The sequence below is a fragment of the Oncorhynchus kisutch genome, linkage group LG14, assembly GCF_002021735.2.
Source record: "Oncorhynchus kisutch isolate 150728-3 linkage group LG14, Okis_V2, whole genome shotgun sequence".
Taxonomy (NCBI): domain Eukaryota; kingdom Metazoa; phylum Chordata; class Actinopteri; order Salmoniformes; family Salmonidae; genus Oncorhynchus; species Oncorhynchus kisutch.
The window spans coordinates 41,350,827-41,367,406 of NC_034187.2; the positions used below are offsets into that span (position 1 = coordinate 41,350,827).

At 47.2% G+C, this 16,580-nt stretch overlaps 1 protein-coding gene across 1 annotated transcript; it reads left to right on the forward strand.

The window, feature by feature from the left end:
- LOC109878147 (transcription factor E2F2) lies at nucleotides 1-16,114 on the forward strand. The gene is made up of 6 exons (XM_020470364.2): nucleotides 1-827; nucleotides 11,152-11,254; nucleotides 11,505-11,724; nucleotides 12,017-12,296; nucleotides 13,077-13,311; nucleotides 13,581-16,114. Exons 1-6 carry the CDS (start codon nucleotides 555-557, stop codon nucleotides 13,853-13,855), a joined length of 1,386 nt encoding a protein of 461 aa, XP_020325953.1. The 5' UTR covers nucleotides 1-554; the 3' UTR covers nucleotides 13,856-16,114.
- The last annotated feature ends 466 nt before the right edge of the window (nucleotides 16,115-16,580 follow it).

Sequence of the window (16,580 nt, forward strand, 5' to 3'; positions counted from 1 at the left end):
CTCCAATTCCCTTGTGTCAAGAGCTAAGCTTTTTAGCTGGACAGAGAACCCGACCGTGGCAGTAACTTCTCTACGGAACATCTGAAGAATACTCCTAAACCTTGTATTTCTGAAGGATTCTGATTCTCAAGACGTAAACGTCAAATGTTTGCCCATTCTGGACTTGCAAATATACTTGTTGTTTATTTATTTAGCTATTAAATCATTAGCTAGCTAGGCAAAGTCTACGTTTTCTCTCAACTGGACACATCAAGGATAATATCGGTTGCAATGCAAGTCGTTTAATTTCAGAAACTACTCAAGCAAAGGATATCGCTGGTGATGATCTATTTCACTTATGCATTTTGCACATGATTAACTAAATAGTATTTTTATGAAATTCTTCGGACATTTGTCAAACTAGCTACGAATTGTGAGACATCGCTTCCACGTCGTATCGGAAACTCCAACTCCTTTCATTCACTGTCGTGAATACAGTTTTCTGGAATATTTGAGTTTTGCTAGTAGCTAAACGTATTTTAATTTGAACACAGTCGTTATTTAAATTTACTAAAATGATGCGGCTGCCCAAATGCGTTTCTCCTGCGTCTGGCCGAGGTGCTGTAGTAGGAGGAGGACTGTCGTGTTCACAGAATAAAGTTTTGTCTGGAGTGAAGACAGAATTCTTCAGCACCGGGTTATGCAGTTCACCAATGAACTCGGTACCGGCAGGATACTTCACCCAAATCTGCAACACGACAGCGGCCGAACAAAGGGTGAACTGCCTCTATGCAACTCCCCATGGACCTGAAGCTAAACCCATCAGATCATCCTCCGGCAGACTCCCGGTAAGACTTTTAAAAAGTTAAGAAACTACCAACAATCGATATTACTGTTATCTACTTGATAATTAACGTTACTGACTATACAATACGTCAAATTATGGGCAAAATATTCTTAAATTACACCGGTATGAATATATTTTGTCGGAGTTGTGCTTAATATTTAAAAACTGTCAAGCACAGGGTGATTTCTCATTCTAAATGTCAATTTATGGTTCAAAAAGTAAGAGAGAAGAATAACAAATTATTAAATGCAGCAGTAAATAACAATAGCGGGGTTATATACAGGAGGTACCGGTACAGAGACAATGTGCAGGGGAACTTGTGTCCAGGTAATTATGTACATGTAGGTAGAGTTATTAGATAGCAGCAGTGTAGGGGGGGGGGGTCTTATGGCTTGGGGGTAGAAGCTGTTTAGGAGCCTCTTTGGACCTAGACTTGATGCTCCGGTACCGCTTGCAGTGTGGTAGCAGAGAGAACATTCTATGACTAGGATGGCAGGAGTCTTTGACCATTTTTAGGGCCTTCCTCTGACACCGCCTGGATGGCAGGAAGCTTGGCCCCGGTGATGTACTGGGCCGTACGCCCTACCCTCTGTAGCGCCTTGCGGTCAGATGCAGAGCAGTTGCCATACCAGGCAGTGATGCAACCTGTCAGGATGCTCTCGATGGTGCAGCTGTAAAACTTTTTGAGCATCTGAGGACCCATGCCAAATCTTTTCGGTCTCCTGAGGGGGAATAGGTTTTGTTGGGCCCTCTTCACGACTGTCTTGGTGTACTTGAACCATGTTAGTTAAACCTTACATGAACGAGGAGATGCACCATCTGGACAGGGAACTTGTTTCATAATGCCCAATCAGCCAATGCAAGTAATTTGCTGAAAAATGCAATTTAGTTTAACACATTGTTTAGCCATAGCGCCCAGCTGTCATTAACCAACCAAGCCAGGTCATATACACACCCGGCTCAACCTGTTTGTGTCCATCCACAAAGGTCACAGGTCACAGCACAGTCTACTTCCTATTCTAGGCCAAGTCTGACCAAGATGCTAGGTCAGGCGATCAGGGTATTCATCACCCCTCTCTATCCTACTGTTAGAATTAGGACCATGAGCTTTTAATGACCAGGAACATTTTGTTATAAAACTAGTTACTGCTAGATTACAACTAGTTATAGCCTAGAACTGGGGCCCAGAGTTTTTCCTCGTCGGGTCGATTAGTGGTCAGAACTAGGGTCACGGGGTTATGGTAAACAATAACTTTATCCTGACACTAGTTATGATTAACAACAGAATGTCAGCCTCGGCAGGCAATTTCCTTATATTGTCCGTAAAGCACAGTGGGCAGAGAGGCTATACTTGCCCTGGAAACATGGTAATGATAATTGTGTCAGAAGAAGAAGTGGTAGAGCAGGACATCCTCTTGCCATGCCCTGTTACTCGTAAACACTTTGGGTTACACTGTGAAGGAGCCATTATCCTTCTCCCTGCTGAAGTCATTCTCATTGGGAAAATGGGAGTAGAATTCATCTCAAATCTGGGTCACTCACAGATACTTATATAATATATGTCATTTAGCAGACACTTTTATCTAAAGCAACTTACAGTCATGCTTGCATACATTTTATGTATGGGTGGCCCCGGGAATTGAACCCACAACCCTGGCAGTACAAGCAGCATGCTTGATCAACTGTGCCATACAGGACCACTTCACAGATTGTCATGGATACTTACAACTTGGCAGAGACTAACAACTGGTCAAACGGCATATTAGTCATATTCACCTTGATATTGTATTAGGGCACTCCTACACTCAAGTGGAAGAAAAATCTAGAGTTAATTAATAGTCCATTATAGATAACCTGAGATGATATATCCCCACTGTGTCATATTTATAGTGGTTGCTGCCATGATGTTTGAATGATTGGCGAGCTGTGAAATACTGTGTTTTCTGTGAGGATGATGCTACAACTAACTCGTAAATGTTTGACAGAGTTTTACTCCCGAGTTGAAAAACAAGACAGAAGGTCAAGGAGTGCTCTCTGGTTTCAGTTTGACACATACAGTACCAGTCAAAAGTTTGGACACACCTACTCATTCAAGGGTTTTTCTTTATTTTCACTATTTTCTGCATTGTAGAATATAGTGAAGACATCAAAGCTGTGAAATTACACATGGAATCATGTAGTAACCAAAAAAGTGTTAAACAAATCTTCAAAGTAGCCACCCTTTGCCTTGATGACAGCTTTGCACACTCTTGGCATTCTCTCAACCGGCTTCAGCTGTAATGCTTTTCTAACAGTCTTGAAGGAGTTCCCACATATGCTGAGCACTTGTTGGCTGCTTTTCCATCACTCTGTGGTCCAACTCATCCCAAACCATCTCAATTGGGTTGAGGTCGGGTAATTGTATTGTACTTTTGTTTGTACTTCTGTTTCTCCCATGTGTAACTCTGTGTTGTTTTTGTATCACTGCTTTGCTTTATCTTGACCAGGTCGCAGTTGTAAGTGAGAACTTGTTCTCAACTGGCCTACCTGGTTAAATAAAGGTGAAATAATTCAAACATTTTTTTGTTGTTGTGGAGGCCAGGTCATCCGATGCAGCACTCTGTCACTCTCCCTCTTGGTCACATAGCCCTTACACAGCCTGGAGGTGTGTTGGGTCATTGTCCTGTTGGAAAAACAAATTTATAGTCGTACTAAGCGCAAACCAGATGAGATGGCATATCGTTGCAGAATGCTGTGGTAGCTATGCTGGTTAAGTGTCCCTTGAATTCTAAATAAATCACTGACAGTATCACCAGTAAAACAGCATCACACCTCCTCCATGCTTCACGGTGGGAACTACACATGCGGAGATCATCATGTACTCTGCGTCTCACAAAGACATGGCAGTTGGAACCAAAAATCGGAAATTTGGACTCATCAGACCAAAGGACAGATTTCCACCAGTCTGTCTATTGCTTGTGTTTCTTAGCCCAAGCAAGTCTCTTCTTCTTATTGGTGTCCTTTAGTAGTGGTTTCTTTGCAGCAATACGACCATGAAGGCCTGATTCATGCAGTCTCTTCTGAACAGTTGACACTGTAAACCATTTATTTGGGCTGTAATTTCTGAGGCTGGTAACTCTAATGAACTTATCCTCTGCAGCAGAGGTAACTCTGGGTCTTCCTTTCCTTTGGCGGTCCTCATTAGAGCCAGTTTCATCATAGCGCTTGATGCTTTTTGTGACTGCAATTGAAGAAACTTTCAAAGTTCTTAACATTTTCCAGATTGACTGACCTTTATGTCTTAAAGTAATGATGGACTGTTGTTCCTCTTTGCTTATTTGAGCTGTTCTTCCCATAATAAGGACTTAGCCCTATTTGGTAAAAGACCATCTTCTGTATTCCAGCCCTACTTTGTCACAACACAACTGATTGGCTGAAACGCATCTATCTTCAGAGTTCGTACTGTTAGGTGACCTAAACTGGCATATGTTTAGCACCCCGGCCATACAACAAACTAAACTAGATGCCCTCAATCTCACACAAATTATCAAGGAACCTATTTAAATAAAGGTGAAATACCTGTACTACCAGGTACAACCCTAAATCTGTAAACATGGGCACTCTCATAGATATCATCCTGACCAAATTGCCCTCTATATGCACCTCTGCTGTCTTCAACCAGGATCTCAGCGCTTACTGCCTCATTGCCTGCATCCGTAAGGGGCCCGCAGTCAAACGACCACCCCTCATCACTGTCAAACGCTCCCTAAAACACTTCAGCGAGCAGGCCTTTCTAATCGACCTGGCCCGTGTATCCTAGAAGGATATTGACCTCATCCCGTCAGTAGAGAATGTCTGGTTGTTCTTTAAAAGTGCTTTCCTCATGATCTTAAATAAGCATGCCCCATTCAAAATATTTTAGAACTAAGAACAGATATAGCCCTTGGTTCACTCCAGACTTCACTGCCCTTGACCAGCACAAAAACATCCTATGGCATTAGCATTGAATAGCCCACGCAATATGCAACTTTTCAGGGAAGTCAGGAACCAATATACACAGTCAGTTAAAAAAGCAAAGGCTACAAATTTGCATCCAGTAGCACTAATTCCAAAAAGTTTTGAGACACTAAAGTCTATGGAGAATAAGAGCACCTCCTCCCAGCTGCCCACTGCACTGATGCTAGGAAATACTGTCAGCACCGATAAATATACGATAATCGAGAATTTCAATAAGCATTTTTCTACTGCTGGCCATGCTTTCCACCTAGCTACCCCTACCCCGGTCAACAGCAGCAACTCAGTCAGGATCACCACTTTATTGTAAGAATGTGAAATGTCAGAATAATAGTAGAGTGATATATTTCAGCTTTTATATCTTTCATCACATTCCCAGTGGGTCAGAAGTTTAAATACACTCAATTAGTATTTGGTAGCATTGCCTTTAATTTGTTAACTTGGGTCAAACGTTTCGGGTAGCCTTCCACAAGCTTCCCACAATAAGTTGAGTGAATTTTGTCCCATTCTTCCTGACCAGAGCTGGTGTAACTGAGTCAGGTTTGTAGGCCTCCTTGCTCGCACCAGCTTTTTCAGTTCTGCCCACAAATGTTCTATAGGATTGAGGTCAGGGCTTTGTGATGGCCACTCCAATACCTTGACTTTGTTCTCCTTAAGCCATTTTGCCACAACTTTGGAAGATGCTTGGGGGTCATTGTCCATTTGGAAGACCCATTTGCAACCAAGCTTTAAGTCAAAACTGTCATCGAGGCAAAGGGTGGCTACTCTGTAGATTCACAAATATAAAATCTATTTAGATTTGTTTAGCACTTTTTTTGGTTACTACATGATTCCATATTTGTTATTTCATCGTTTTGATGTCTTCACTCTTATTCTACAATGTAGAAAATAGTCAAATAAAGTACTGTAGGTTTTGGTGACGTGCTAGCTACCCCCTGATCTCTCCCACCCCCACACATCACTCCCTCATGTCATCATTGCCTATGCCCTCACCTCTCTCTGGGACTCCCATGGTGAGCTTCTATTCAGGCTAGGGCTCAGGGTGCTGGGCGGTGAGATTGCCTACTTTGCCCCTTGTTTACACTCAGGCCAAAAGCTCTCTTTCTCTGTTATCTTGAGTTCCCTCTTCTCTTTTTGGTCTGCTCCCTTCCCCAGTAGCATGGGGGATGGGACTGTCTTTTTTTAATGTGTGAGGGACATGGGCTAGCTTGGTGTTGAATGGGTCTTTTTGTCACACATATTGAAACTCTTCCTTGTCTTGAACGTTAGGTTCTACTTAACTGAACCGGTGTTTGAAGAGCGAGAAGGTTTACACACACTCACGCGCACACACCAGTAGCTAGAAGTGAGTCTGTTGAAAGCATTTGGTTCATGTGACACAGATTTGTGAAATGCCTCTGGAGGGAAAATCCAGTCATATCTGTTGAAATGGCTTGAGTTAGAGGGGTGGAAGGACAGCCGAACTTGCATGCACGTTTAGGGTGAGGACGCTTAGTCGCCGTCTTTGAGGCAATAACGGCTGTGGGTTGCGACATTGTGACGCAATGTGTCATGGAGATAAAGAACAGGGTTGTGAAGGAGGGACTCGGTGTATTTTAAATACGTTTATGTCATTTGGCAGACACTCTTGTCAATGTAAGTACATACATTTTCATACATATTTATCGTCCCGGTCCCCTGTGGGAATCAAAACCGCCACCCGTGCAAACGCCATGCTCTACCAACTGAGCCACACGGGGGGACCATGTAAATGTACTTAAGTAGAGCGCCAGCAATGGCCTGCTGTTGACAATTGCTGTAGTTCGCTGTTCACTCACTATGTTTGAGCGTGACATTGTTTTAGCTTGATGTGTGTGTGTGTGTGTGTGTGACTCGTTATGTTCTGTATCTCTCTGTACATAACTTTGCGTTGGAATTTGGTGGTTGAGTGATTATTTTTAATTTTATTTTTCTCTTCCCCCCCCCCCCCCCCCCCCCCTCGCCTGTGGTATGCTAGCTGACATAGGCCTTGTATTTTCACACGCCAAAAGGCGAAGCACTGACTCCCCGGTCAAAACCTCACTACAAACACAAACTCACAGGCCTAAGCCGGGCCCCTGCAAAACTGTGGTAAAATGTTCAAGGGGAGGCCCGTTCGAGTTAAATACAATGCAAGGTGGCCATTTTAACCACCACATGGGCTTTATTTGACAGGTTGCATTTAGACTCTTCTCCAGAAGATGACACAGGGGTCACATTTTAATCCCTGAGGGTGTGGGGGGGGATTTTAAGAGTGTGATCGGTGCTATCTTTTCCTCAATCGCTCCTCTGGTTTGCCACTGAGGCATTTCCTTCCTCTTTATTGGTCAAAAGGAGAAGTCATGCCTTAATGCAGGTTGAACACGTTAGAGGGGAACATTTTATATTTTTATTACAAATGTATTGTTTTGTATTTACCATAGGTAGTAGGCTTACTGGTAAACTACTAATGTCTGCTTTACCTCCAAGTTGGCGTAACGAAAATCTTTTGTGCGATTGTGTGTGAACGACAAGTACAGTAATTAGACTATAATCTAGCCTAGGCCTAGTAATAGCAATATATAGTAGCCCCTGAAATGAAAGTGTGTGTGTGCGACGGGTTAGACAGGTTCTCTTGTTGTCTTTCCCTGCCACCTGCTGTGTGTGGCTGTGCCATATGTCACTGACAGACAGGTGGACATGTGGTGGAGGACAGAGGGACAATGTCATCCTTTAACCCCCTCTCTCTCTCTCCCTCCTCCCTCTCATGGTTCAGTTCAAATCCACATGCTGCTCACATTCTCAAATCTCTTCTCAGATCTACTGTAGCAAAGTATGGTTTACTAAGGGATAGGAGTAAAAAAAAAAAAAATGTATTTAACCAGGCAAGTCAGTTAAGAACAAACCCTGGCCAAACCCGAATGACGCTGGGCCAATTGTGCACCCCCCCCCCCCTTAGAAAAAAAGAGAACCAGTGCAATTAAAACCATAGGTGATAGTTAAAACGACAGTAGTTAAAACTACACATTTGTTTAATTCTACCCTGTAGTCTGTGTGTCTAGTTGTACTGTAATGACTTTACTTAGTACATCAGGCCCATTGCAGCGTCAGATCATGACATGCGTCACAGGTTATGCCGTGGTTTGATTTGAAGCTTGTGGACATGTGGCCTTCGCGGCACATGCTGGGTTGTGTCTGTAGCCACACTGAAGCAGAGTCTGATTTGACAGGCCCTCTCTCCAACTGTGATCTGGCGCGTGTGTGTGTGTGGTTTGTAAAACAAGAGATTATGGGGATATGGAGGTGTGTGTGTGTGTGTGCGTACACACATCTGTGGGGGGGGTAACACCACTTCTCTCTCTGTCTTCAACCAGCAGTACATGCGGTACCCCAGGGCAGATGTTCAATGTTCTGCTTGGTTCCCCCCCACTGCCACTGAGCTGATTATAATCTGGTCCTAATTTAGTGTGTTGGAATGGAGTGGGGCATGCCATTGCTGCAGTATGGGGGTGTTCTAAAATCCTAGTAAGATTATTATTATTTTTAAACCTCCCATTTTTGGACTCCATCTGCAGTCCTCTTCCAGCAGCACCTTCCGTTCTAACCTGACATCTTTCAGGGCAGGAGATACTTGCTCGTTCCACAGTGAAAATAACACGGAACACATCGATCGAATCCATACGTCCTAAGTTGGAAAACGTTTGGAAATTAGAAGTTAGATCTGTTAGACTTCGGGTTGTGGTTTTAATTTCTCTCTTTCAATAGCCTTTACACTTCTCCTTGGTTCAGTTTCGGTTTGAGTATAAGAAAATAGTCACTGATTTCAGTTTCTATAAAAGGGGGGGGAAGGGAGGGAGGGGGGGGGAGGTGTGGGGGGGGCGAGGGGGGGGAAGGGAGGGAGGGGGGGGGAGGTGTGGGGAGGGGGGGGAAGGGAGGGAGGGGGGGGAGGTGTGGGGAGGGGGGGGAAGGGAGGGAGGCGTGGGGAGGGGGGGAAGGGAGGGAGGCGTGAGGGGGGGGGGGGAGGGAGGTGTGGGGAGGGGGGGAAGGGAGGAGTGAGGGGGGGGGGGAGGGGAGGGAAAGGGAGGAGGGGAGGGAAAGGGAGGAGGGAGGGGAGGGAAAGGGAGAAGGGAGGGGAGGGAGGAGGGAGGAGTGAGGGGGGGAAAGGGAGGAGGGAGGAGTGAGGGGGGGAAAGGGAGGAGGGAGGAGTGAGGGGGGGGAAACGGAGGAGGGAGGAGTGAGGGGGGGGGAAAGGGAGGAGTGAGGGGAGGGAAAGGGAGGAGTGAGGGGAGGGAAAGGGAGGAGTGAGGGGAGGGAAAGGGAGGAGTGAGGGGGGGGAGGGAGGGAGGAGTGAGGGGGGGAAAGGAAGGGAGGAGTGAGGGGAGGGAACGGGAGGAGGGAGGAGGAGTGAGGAGGGAAAAGGAGGGAGGAGTGAGGGAGGGGAAAGGAAGGAGGAGGGAGGAGGGAGGAGTGAGGGGGGGGAAGGAGGGATGAGTGAGGGGGGGAAAGGGAGAAGGGATGAGTGGGGGGGAAAGGGAGGAGTGAGGGGGGGGGGTGGAGGAGGGAGGAGTGAGGGGGGGAGTGAGGGAAGAGGGAGGAGGGAGGGGGGGGAAGGAGCGAGGAGTGAGGGGGGGAAGGGAGGAGTGAGGAGGGAGGAGTGAGGAGGGGGGGAAAGGGAGGAGGGAGGAGTGAGGGGAGGAGGGAGGGGGGAGGAAAGGGGGGAGGAATGAGGGGGGTCATGGGGGGAAAGGGAGGAGTGAGGGGGGGAAAGGGAGGAGGGAGGAGTGAGGGGGGAAAGGGAAGGGGGGAGTGAGGGGGGAAGGGTGGAGTGAGGGGGGGGAAAGGGAGGAGGAGTGAGGGTCAGGGGGGGAGGAGTGAGAGGGGGAGTGGGGGAGGGAGGGAGGGGGGGAAAGGGAGGAGTGAGGGAGGGGGGGAAAGGGAGGAGTGAGGGGGGGAAGGAGGGATGAGTGAGGGGGGGAAAGGGAGAAGGGATGAGTGGGGGGGAAAGGGAGGAGTGAGGGGGGGGGGGTGGAGGAGGGAGGAGTGAGGGGGGGAGTGAGGGAAGAGGGAGGAGGGAGGGGGGGAAAGTGAGGAGGGAGGAGTGAGGAGGGGGGGAAAGGGAGGAGGGAGGAGTGAGGGGAGGAGGGAGGGGGGAGGAAAGGGAGGAGTGAGGGGGGTCATGGGGGGAAAGGGAGGAGTGAGGGGGGGAAAGGGAGGAGGAAGGAGTGAGGGGGGAAAGGGAAGGGGGGAGTGAGGGGGGGAAGGGGGGAGTGAGGGGGGGAAAGGGAGGAGGAGTGAGGGTCAGGGGGGGAGGAGTGAGAGGGGGAGTGGGGAAGGGAGGAGTGAGGGAGGGGGGGGAAGGGAGGAGTGAGGGAGGGGGGAAAGGGAGGAGTGAGGGGGGGAAGGGAGGAGGGAGTGAGGGGGGGGAAAGGGAGGAGTGAGGGGGGGAGGGGGGGAGGAATGAGGGGGGTCATGGGGGAAAGGGAGGAGTGAGGGGGGAAAGGGAGGAGTGAGGGGGGGAAGGGAGGAGTGAGGGGGGAAGGGAGGAGTGAGGGGGGGGGAGGGAGGAGTGAGGGGGGAAAGGGAGGAGAAGGGAGGAGTGAGGGGGGTCATGGGGGGGAAAAGGAGTGAGGGTCAGGGGGGTAAGGAGTGAGGGGGGAAAGGAGGAGTGAGGGGGGAAAGGAGGAGTGGGGGGGTCATGGGGAAAAGGAATGGGGGGGGCGTCATGGGGGAAAAGGAGGAGGAGAAGAAACAGGGGGATGTGGTCAGTGAGTGGCGTTTGGCGGGCAGTGGGGCGGTCCCACACACACACACACACTCCCCTCATTAGAAGTGCTTGAGAATGTTATGGCCTTTGTCACAGTTCTTGAGACCACCACCACAATTACGACTTGTCGCTTTTCAACAGCCACATTTAGCATTAGCATACTGGCAGCACAGATCTCACACCACAGTGGACGGGCTGGGCTTTATTCTATGGCCTGCTACCATCCTATCCTCATGATCTACAGCTCTATAGGACATAGTTACATGACAAGTGGACTTGTTACGCATTCAAACTGGGGAATGGTTCCAATAGACTCCCTGCATCCTAACAATCTGTCCTTTCTCACAGTGTGCACTTGTTCACTCCCATTTGAAAGGAAATGAAAGGTTGGAGATGTATAGTGCAAGACTCTCTAGCCCATGCCTACGTTGTCAAATCCAGTGATTTGAAATGTGTGGAGAGTAGTGAACGAGTGCAAACTTCAGGAGAAAGGAGATATTATTGGGACACGTAGCTTGAGAAGGAGTGTCTTTAACCCCTTATTTCCTTCTTCTTTGTGCCCCCCCCCCAGGCCAAGAGGAAGCTGGACCTGGAGGACCCTCTCTACCTCCCAGACTTCAGGACCCCCAAAGGAAAGGGGGTTGTGGCCACAGCCAGAATCCCTAGTCCCAAAAGTGAGTGTCTGCATCAGTGAAAAAAAGACCCCCCCTCCCTCCTCCCCTACTGTCTCATTACCAAATAAGTGACAGGTTGCATAAAGCGAGACAACATAATCATCCATCCTTTATACTTTAAAACACACAAGCTACATGTAGATCTTTTCCAATCCATAATATTGAGTTCACATATGTCTATTCCACATATTATTGAATACGTAGATCCACAATCTCTTACCCCATCCCTTGTATGACCCTTGACCCTCAGCGCCCAAGTCCCCCGGTGAGCGGACGCGCTACGACACCTCCCTGGGTCTGCTGACCAAGAAGTTTGTTGGCCTGCTGAGCGAGTCACCTGACGGCGTGCTGGACCTCAACTGGGCCACCGAGGTCCTCGAGGTGCAGAAGAGACGCATCTATGACATCACCAACGTGCTGGAGGGTGTACAGCTGATCCGCAAGAAGTCCAAGAACAACATCCAGTGGATGTGAGTAGGACACTTGGGACAAGTACATTTAAGGACAAGTCCACACTTAGGACAAGTAACTTCTCATTCTTCGGCCGTAGGAGGTGGGCCCAATTCCATTGTCAACTCCTTAGCCCCTAATATTAGTGCAATATTGCACTAAGGTCCACCTTGCTCTGTAATCTAAAGACAATTGTTTATTTTTTACGTGTTGATAGTTCCAACTTCACCTGACCATGATCTATCTATACCATGATGTACAATGTATGTACTCTGTGGTGGCTCATCATAAAAATCAAAACCATTTTATTAGGGTGGGTGGCGTGTTTGAGGGCTCGGCCAGCAGCGGGGAGAAGTCTCGCGCCCTGAGGAAGGAGCTGGGAGAGCTGGAGAGGGCCGAGAAGGCCCTGGAAGACCTGATCACGTCCAGCAGCACCCAGCTCAAGGAGTTGACCGAACACGGGGACAACCAGGGACAACTAGGTTACGTCACCTACCAGGACATCAGGTCTATAGCCAGCCTGCAGGACCAGACGGTCATCGCCGTCAAGGCCCCGTCAGAAACCAAGCTGGAGGTGCCTGAGTCCTCGGAGGTGAGTGGTCATCTAGTCGTCATAGATGGACAGCTGGGTAGTGTTCATTTGGGCACACCGTAGCAAAACAAGGACAAGTTCAGTTAGTACCTGACCGTTTGGAAAGAACAATACAGCTGAAGTACAGCTTAAACAGACACAGTGACCGTTCCAAGGATTGCCTTATGTGTAACCTTTATTTAACTAGGCAAGTCAGAGGAGATCAAATTCTTACTTAACCCGCTGTTCCCCGGTAGGCAGTCAGTGTAACTGCCTTGTTCAGGGGCAGAACAACATTTTTTTTTTACCTTGTCAGCTCGGGGATTCGATCCAGCGACCTTTGCGGTTGACGGGCTACCGGGGAACAGTGGCCCGACGCTCTGACCACTAGGCTACCCGCCGCCCCCTATTACTTGGAGCAAGTGACATGGGTGTGCACGTTGTGCCTGCTCTGTGGTTGCCCCATTGAACAAGTGATATTCCATTGGTGATAACTACTGGAATTCTTTGTAATTTTGGTGGTCTTTACATTTCTGGGCAGGTCATCATAACCCAAAATACTCCTGACCTGCCGACTGGGCGAGAGCCTTTCAGACCTTAACGTCAGTCCCTGTACCTCTTCCTTACAAGGATATGCTACACACTTTCTTACTAAGCCAATCCTCTTGTATAACAAAAGACAGACTCTTTACCCTTCAGACATTTTGAAACCGAGCCCATTCATTTACCAATCCTGCCCACTATCCCTCGCTTCCCTGTAGTGCGTCATTGTTACAGCTCCCTATTGTCCTGTACCCACAGGGCTCCCAACAGATCTACCTGAAAAGTAAGAACGGGCCCATTGAGGTGTACCTCTGTCCCGAGGAGGGCCTGGAGGATGCCAGCCCCGTCAAGAACACCACCACCCCCAGGAAAGACGACCCTCATCACCCCCTGGGTCACATTGTCTCCCCCTCCCTCGCCATGGTACCACCACAGTACACCACTATCAAACAGGAGCCCCAATACACTGACGTCAAGCAGGAGCCCATGGAAGGTAAGCTGAACTGGGGGGGGGGGACTGTGTTCTTTAGTCTGACACAGCTGAGGTCTATTCAATGATGTGAAAAGTTCTGAATGTTGCAGATAGCAACAGAATAGAATAGACCTGATACGATTTCCAATTCTACATGACAGACAGTCATAGCTGTTCTGCACAATACCTTTCCATCTGAGCGTCCTGTACCGTTGCAGCCTCCTCTAAACAGTCCCGTGTGTTGTAAGGGGTGTCCAGTCACTAACACTCCCTCTCCGCCCTCCCTACAGCTGAACTCTCCAGACCTGCACCAGTATCCCTCCCCAACACCACCAACCCCACCACCCTCCTGGACGTAGAGGGCCTCCTGGGCCTGCCCCCCAGCTTGCTCCAGATGACCGAGGACCAGCTCCCGGGCCCCGGGTTCACCCCCGACCCCAACACCCCCTTCGTCAGCTTCTCGCCGCACCTCGACCACGACGACTACCTCTGGGGGCTGGAGGATGGCGAGGGCGTGTCCGACTTCTTCGACACCTACGACCTGGGAGACCTGCTCCAGAGCTGAGGGAGGGAGAGGGCGGATGGGATTATAGCCTAGTTACGACCACGTTGCTTGACCTTAAGCAACTCTGAGCCCTAGTTATAATTGCTAGGGCTCAGAATATATATAATATAGGCTATAACTGGTCAAGGGGAAAACTCCTGTCCCTATTCATGAAGGAGTAGTGTCCTCTGTAGAGGTATGGGGGTGAAGGGGAAATGTTACACTATGAAGCCATCAACCTTTGCTTTAGCCATGTCTGTTCTGCGTTAATGATTTGTCTAAAACGGGCCCCTTGTGTCTGTTGATTTGTATATACATGTGTATAGTTTTTGAGTTTGGATTTAGGTTAGTGCCTGGATTGACAGTGGTCTGTGTTTTGTGTGCGCTGTGTGTGTCCAGCTTATGAAGCTCTCAGCGTTGTGGTTTGTGTATTTGTATAGTGGACACTTCGTTGTCCGTCTCGTTTCTATTCTGTGTGCTGTGTGAAAAATGAATTTTTTTTAATGCATATCTGATGACCAGCAAAAAAATCGACTCGGGCATTTTGGGTTGGGGGTGTTATTAATAACTCTCAGGATTTCTTTGTCACTTCAAAAGTCAAAATGTTTATAGTGCGCATCTTTGGCCATTAGGGGGCAGCATTGTATTATGTCAGCTGTAACTTGCCAGCTTTAGAAGGTTGAATCACTCACTGTATGTTTTAAAAACCGAAGTGAAACGGGGAGGTACTACTGAACGTCGCCAATAAAGAACACAGATTTCATTTGTCCGCTGCAAAACGTATTCAAATATTATGCCCTACTGATCACGACCCAGGTACCAAACATGGAGTCTGTGGCGCTAACGTAACGTGCCGTTTCAACGAGGTGTTAGGAAGTATGGTTAGAGTGTAGTGGTCGGGTATTCCCAAGACATCTGTTTTACATTGAGGACCTGACCTGGTCACTACATCGAGCCTCAAGCTTTATGGAAGGTCAGGTGGTGAAGTATTCTGTCTCCCATGCCAGAATGTGTCCACATCTAATCATAGAGCACAGGTGTCAAACTCATTCCCTGGCAAATCTGCAGGTTTTTGCTCCTCCCTTGTACTTGATTGATGAGTTAAGGTTGTTAGTTAGGAACTCCCCTCACCTGGTTGTCTAGGTCTTAATTGGACACAAATTGAAAGGCAACAACTCAAACCAACAGACACTCGGCCCTCCATGAAACGAGTTTGACACCCCTGTCATAGAGTTTAGTTAGAAGCGGTTCTGGACCCATAGCCAAAAGACACAGAAGTTGCATCCCAAATTGTGCCCTATACAGCGCACTGCTTTTGACCAGAGGTCATAGGGGATAGAGTGCGATTTTTGGGATGTAGTCAAGCGTCTTTTTTTTGGTGACCTGATATTATCGATCGACATAGTGATCCCTAGTCTATATGTGACTGGCTAGAGTATCACGCTTCTCTATCAAGATGCATTTGATAGTGTTTCTGTAGTATCTAGAATTCGTAGTAACAAATGACCTTATATTTCCAGGGAAATAATCTAGTGAGGATGATAATATGCCACAACATCTTGGTGTTCTGACTTAGGCACTAATTAAAATAAACTAGAGGGCAATTTTAATTTCCCACTTCTTTTGAAACTAGATGAAGTCTTTGATTTAAATGGTGGTTTGTGTGTTGTTGAAACGCTCGTCATGCACCCATAATAGGAAACAAAGAGCACTTTGTGTCTTTTCCTGTTTTTATATATAATTTCTTTTAAAATGAAGGCTCGGCCCCACGTGTGTGTGGTACTTTAAACCTGGGAGAACGAGCTGAAATTACACGCCAAGGTCAAATTTCTCCCTCTGTCTTTTAGACTGGGCTGTGTTCGCACCGAACTGAACAAAACACATCTCAAAAAGTTTCTTTGGCATGAATTCCGTGTTGGTGCATTTTTTGCCTCTTCCCCAATGCGGGTTAAGTCAATTGTCCTGTCCTAACAAACTTGAATATTTTGTGTGCGTGTGGTTTGTTTGTGTGTGTGGAAGGTTGGGAAATGGGTGTTTTTTTTTTTTTTTTTTTTGTTGTTGATTTGTAGACAATTTTTTAAAAATGTTTTATTGTGCATCATTTTTTTGTAACTGTACAGAATTGAATTTGTATTTATAATTCCTGAAATAATTAGTTTTTAATACTGACCATTGTAAAAGAGCAAACGTCTCTGTTTGACATGCGGCACTTAATATTTTGTATTATTGTGGTTGGTTTGAAAAGAGTAAAGTATTAAAGCCATGGTGTAAAACTTGTGATTCTGTCCATTTCCTATGACATCATTTGTTGATTTCTCATGGCAAGCAGCAGTTCTCCAATGTAGGTCAATGGTAGATGCCTCCATTGTTCTCTTCTGTCTGGAAATCGGCAAACTCCGTTCCAGGGTGTGCTTGGTCAAGTCCGATCGTAAACCAAACTGTTTTCTTAAGAGTGAGTTTATTAGAACCACTTTTTTTTATTTTTTAAATTGGGTTTATGAACAATAAATCCTGTTCAGACTTGCTTCAAATTAATCCTCAAAGCAGAGAATTCTGGCTAATATGGTAACAGATTCAAACACAAACCTCTGTATCAACAGACTTGAATACAAATGTACCACAATGCTGCAACATATACCGTATAGCTTCCTTAGCTCCACAACATCTAGTTGGGAATCCCTATCCAATCCGACCTGTGTTTAGAATCTGGCACAAGGACTGAGGACATGTCGAGGCACATTGATGC

What these genes read in the sequence shown, in the direction of transcription:
- LOC109878147 (XM_020470364.2), top strand. Translation starts at nt 555, where the DNA reads ATGATGCGGCTGCCCAAATGCGTTTCTCCTGCGTCTGGCCGAGGTGCT. An exon ending in CATCCTCCGGCAGACTCCCG is followed by an intron (nt 828 to 11,151) that starts GTAAGACTTTTA and finishes CCCCCCCCCCAG; the next exon opens with GCCAAGAGGAAGCTGGACCT. An exon ending in AGGTGCCTGAGTCCTCGGAG is followed by an intron (nt 12,297 to 13,076) that starts GTGAGTGGTCAT and finishes CTGTACCCACAG; the next exon opens with GGCTCCCAACAGATCTACCT.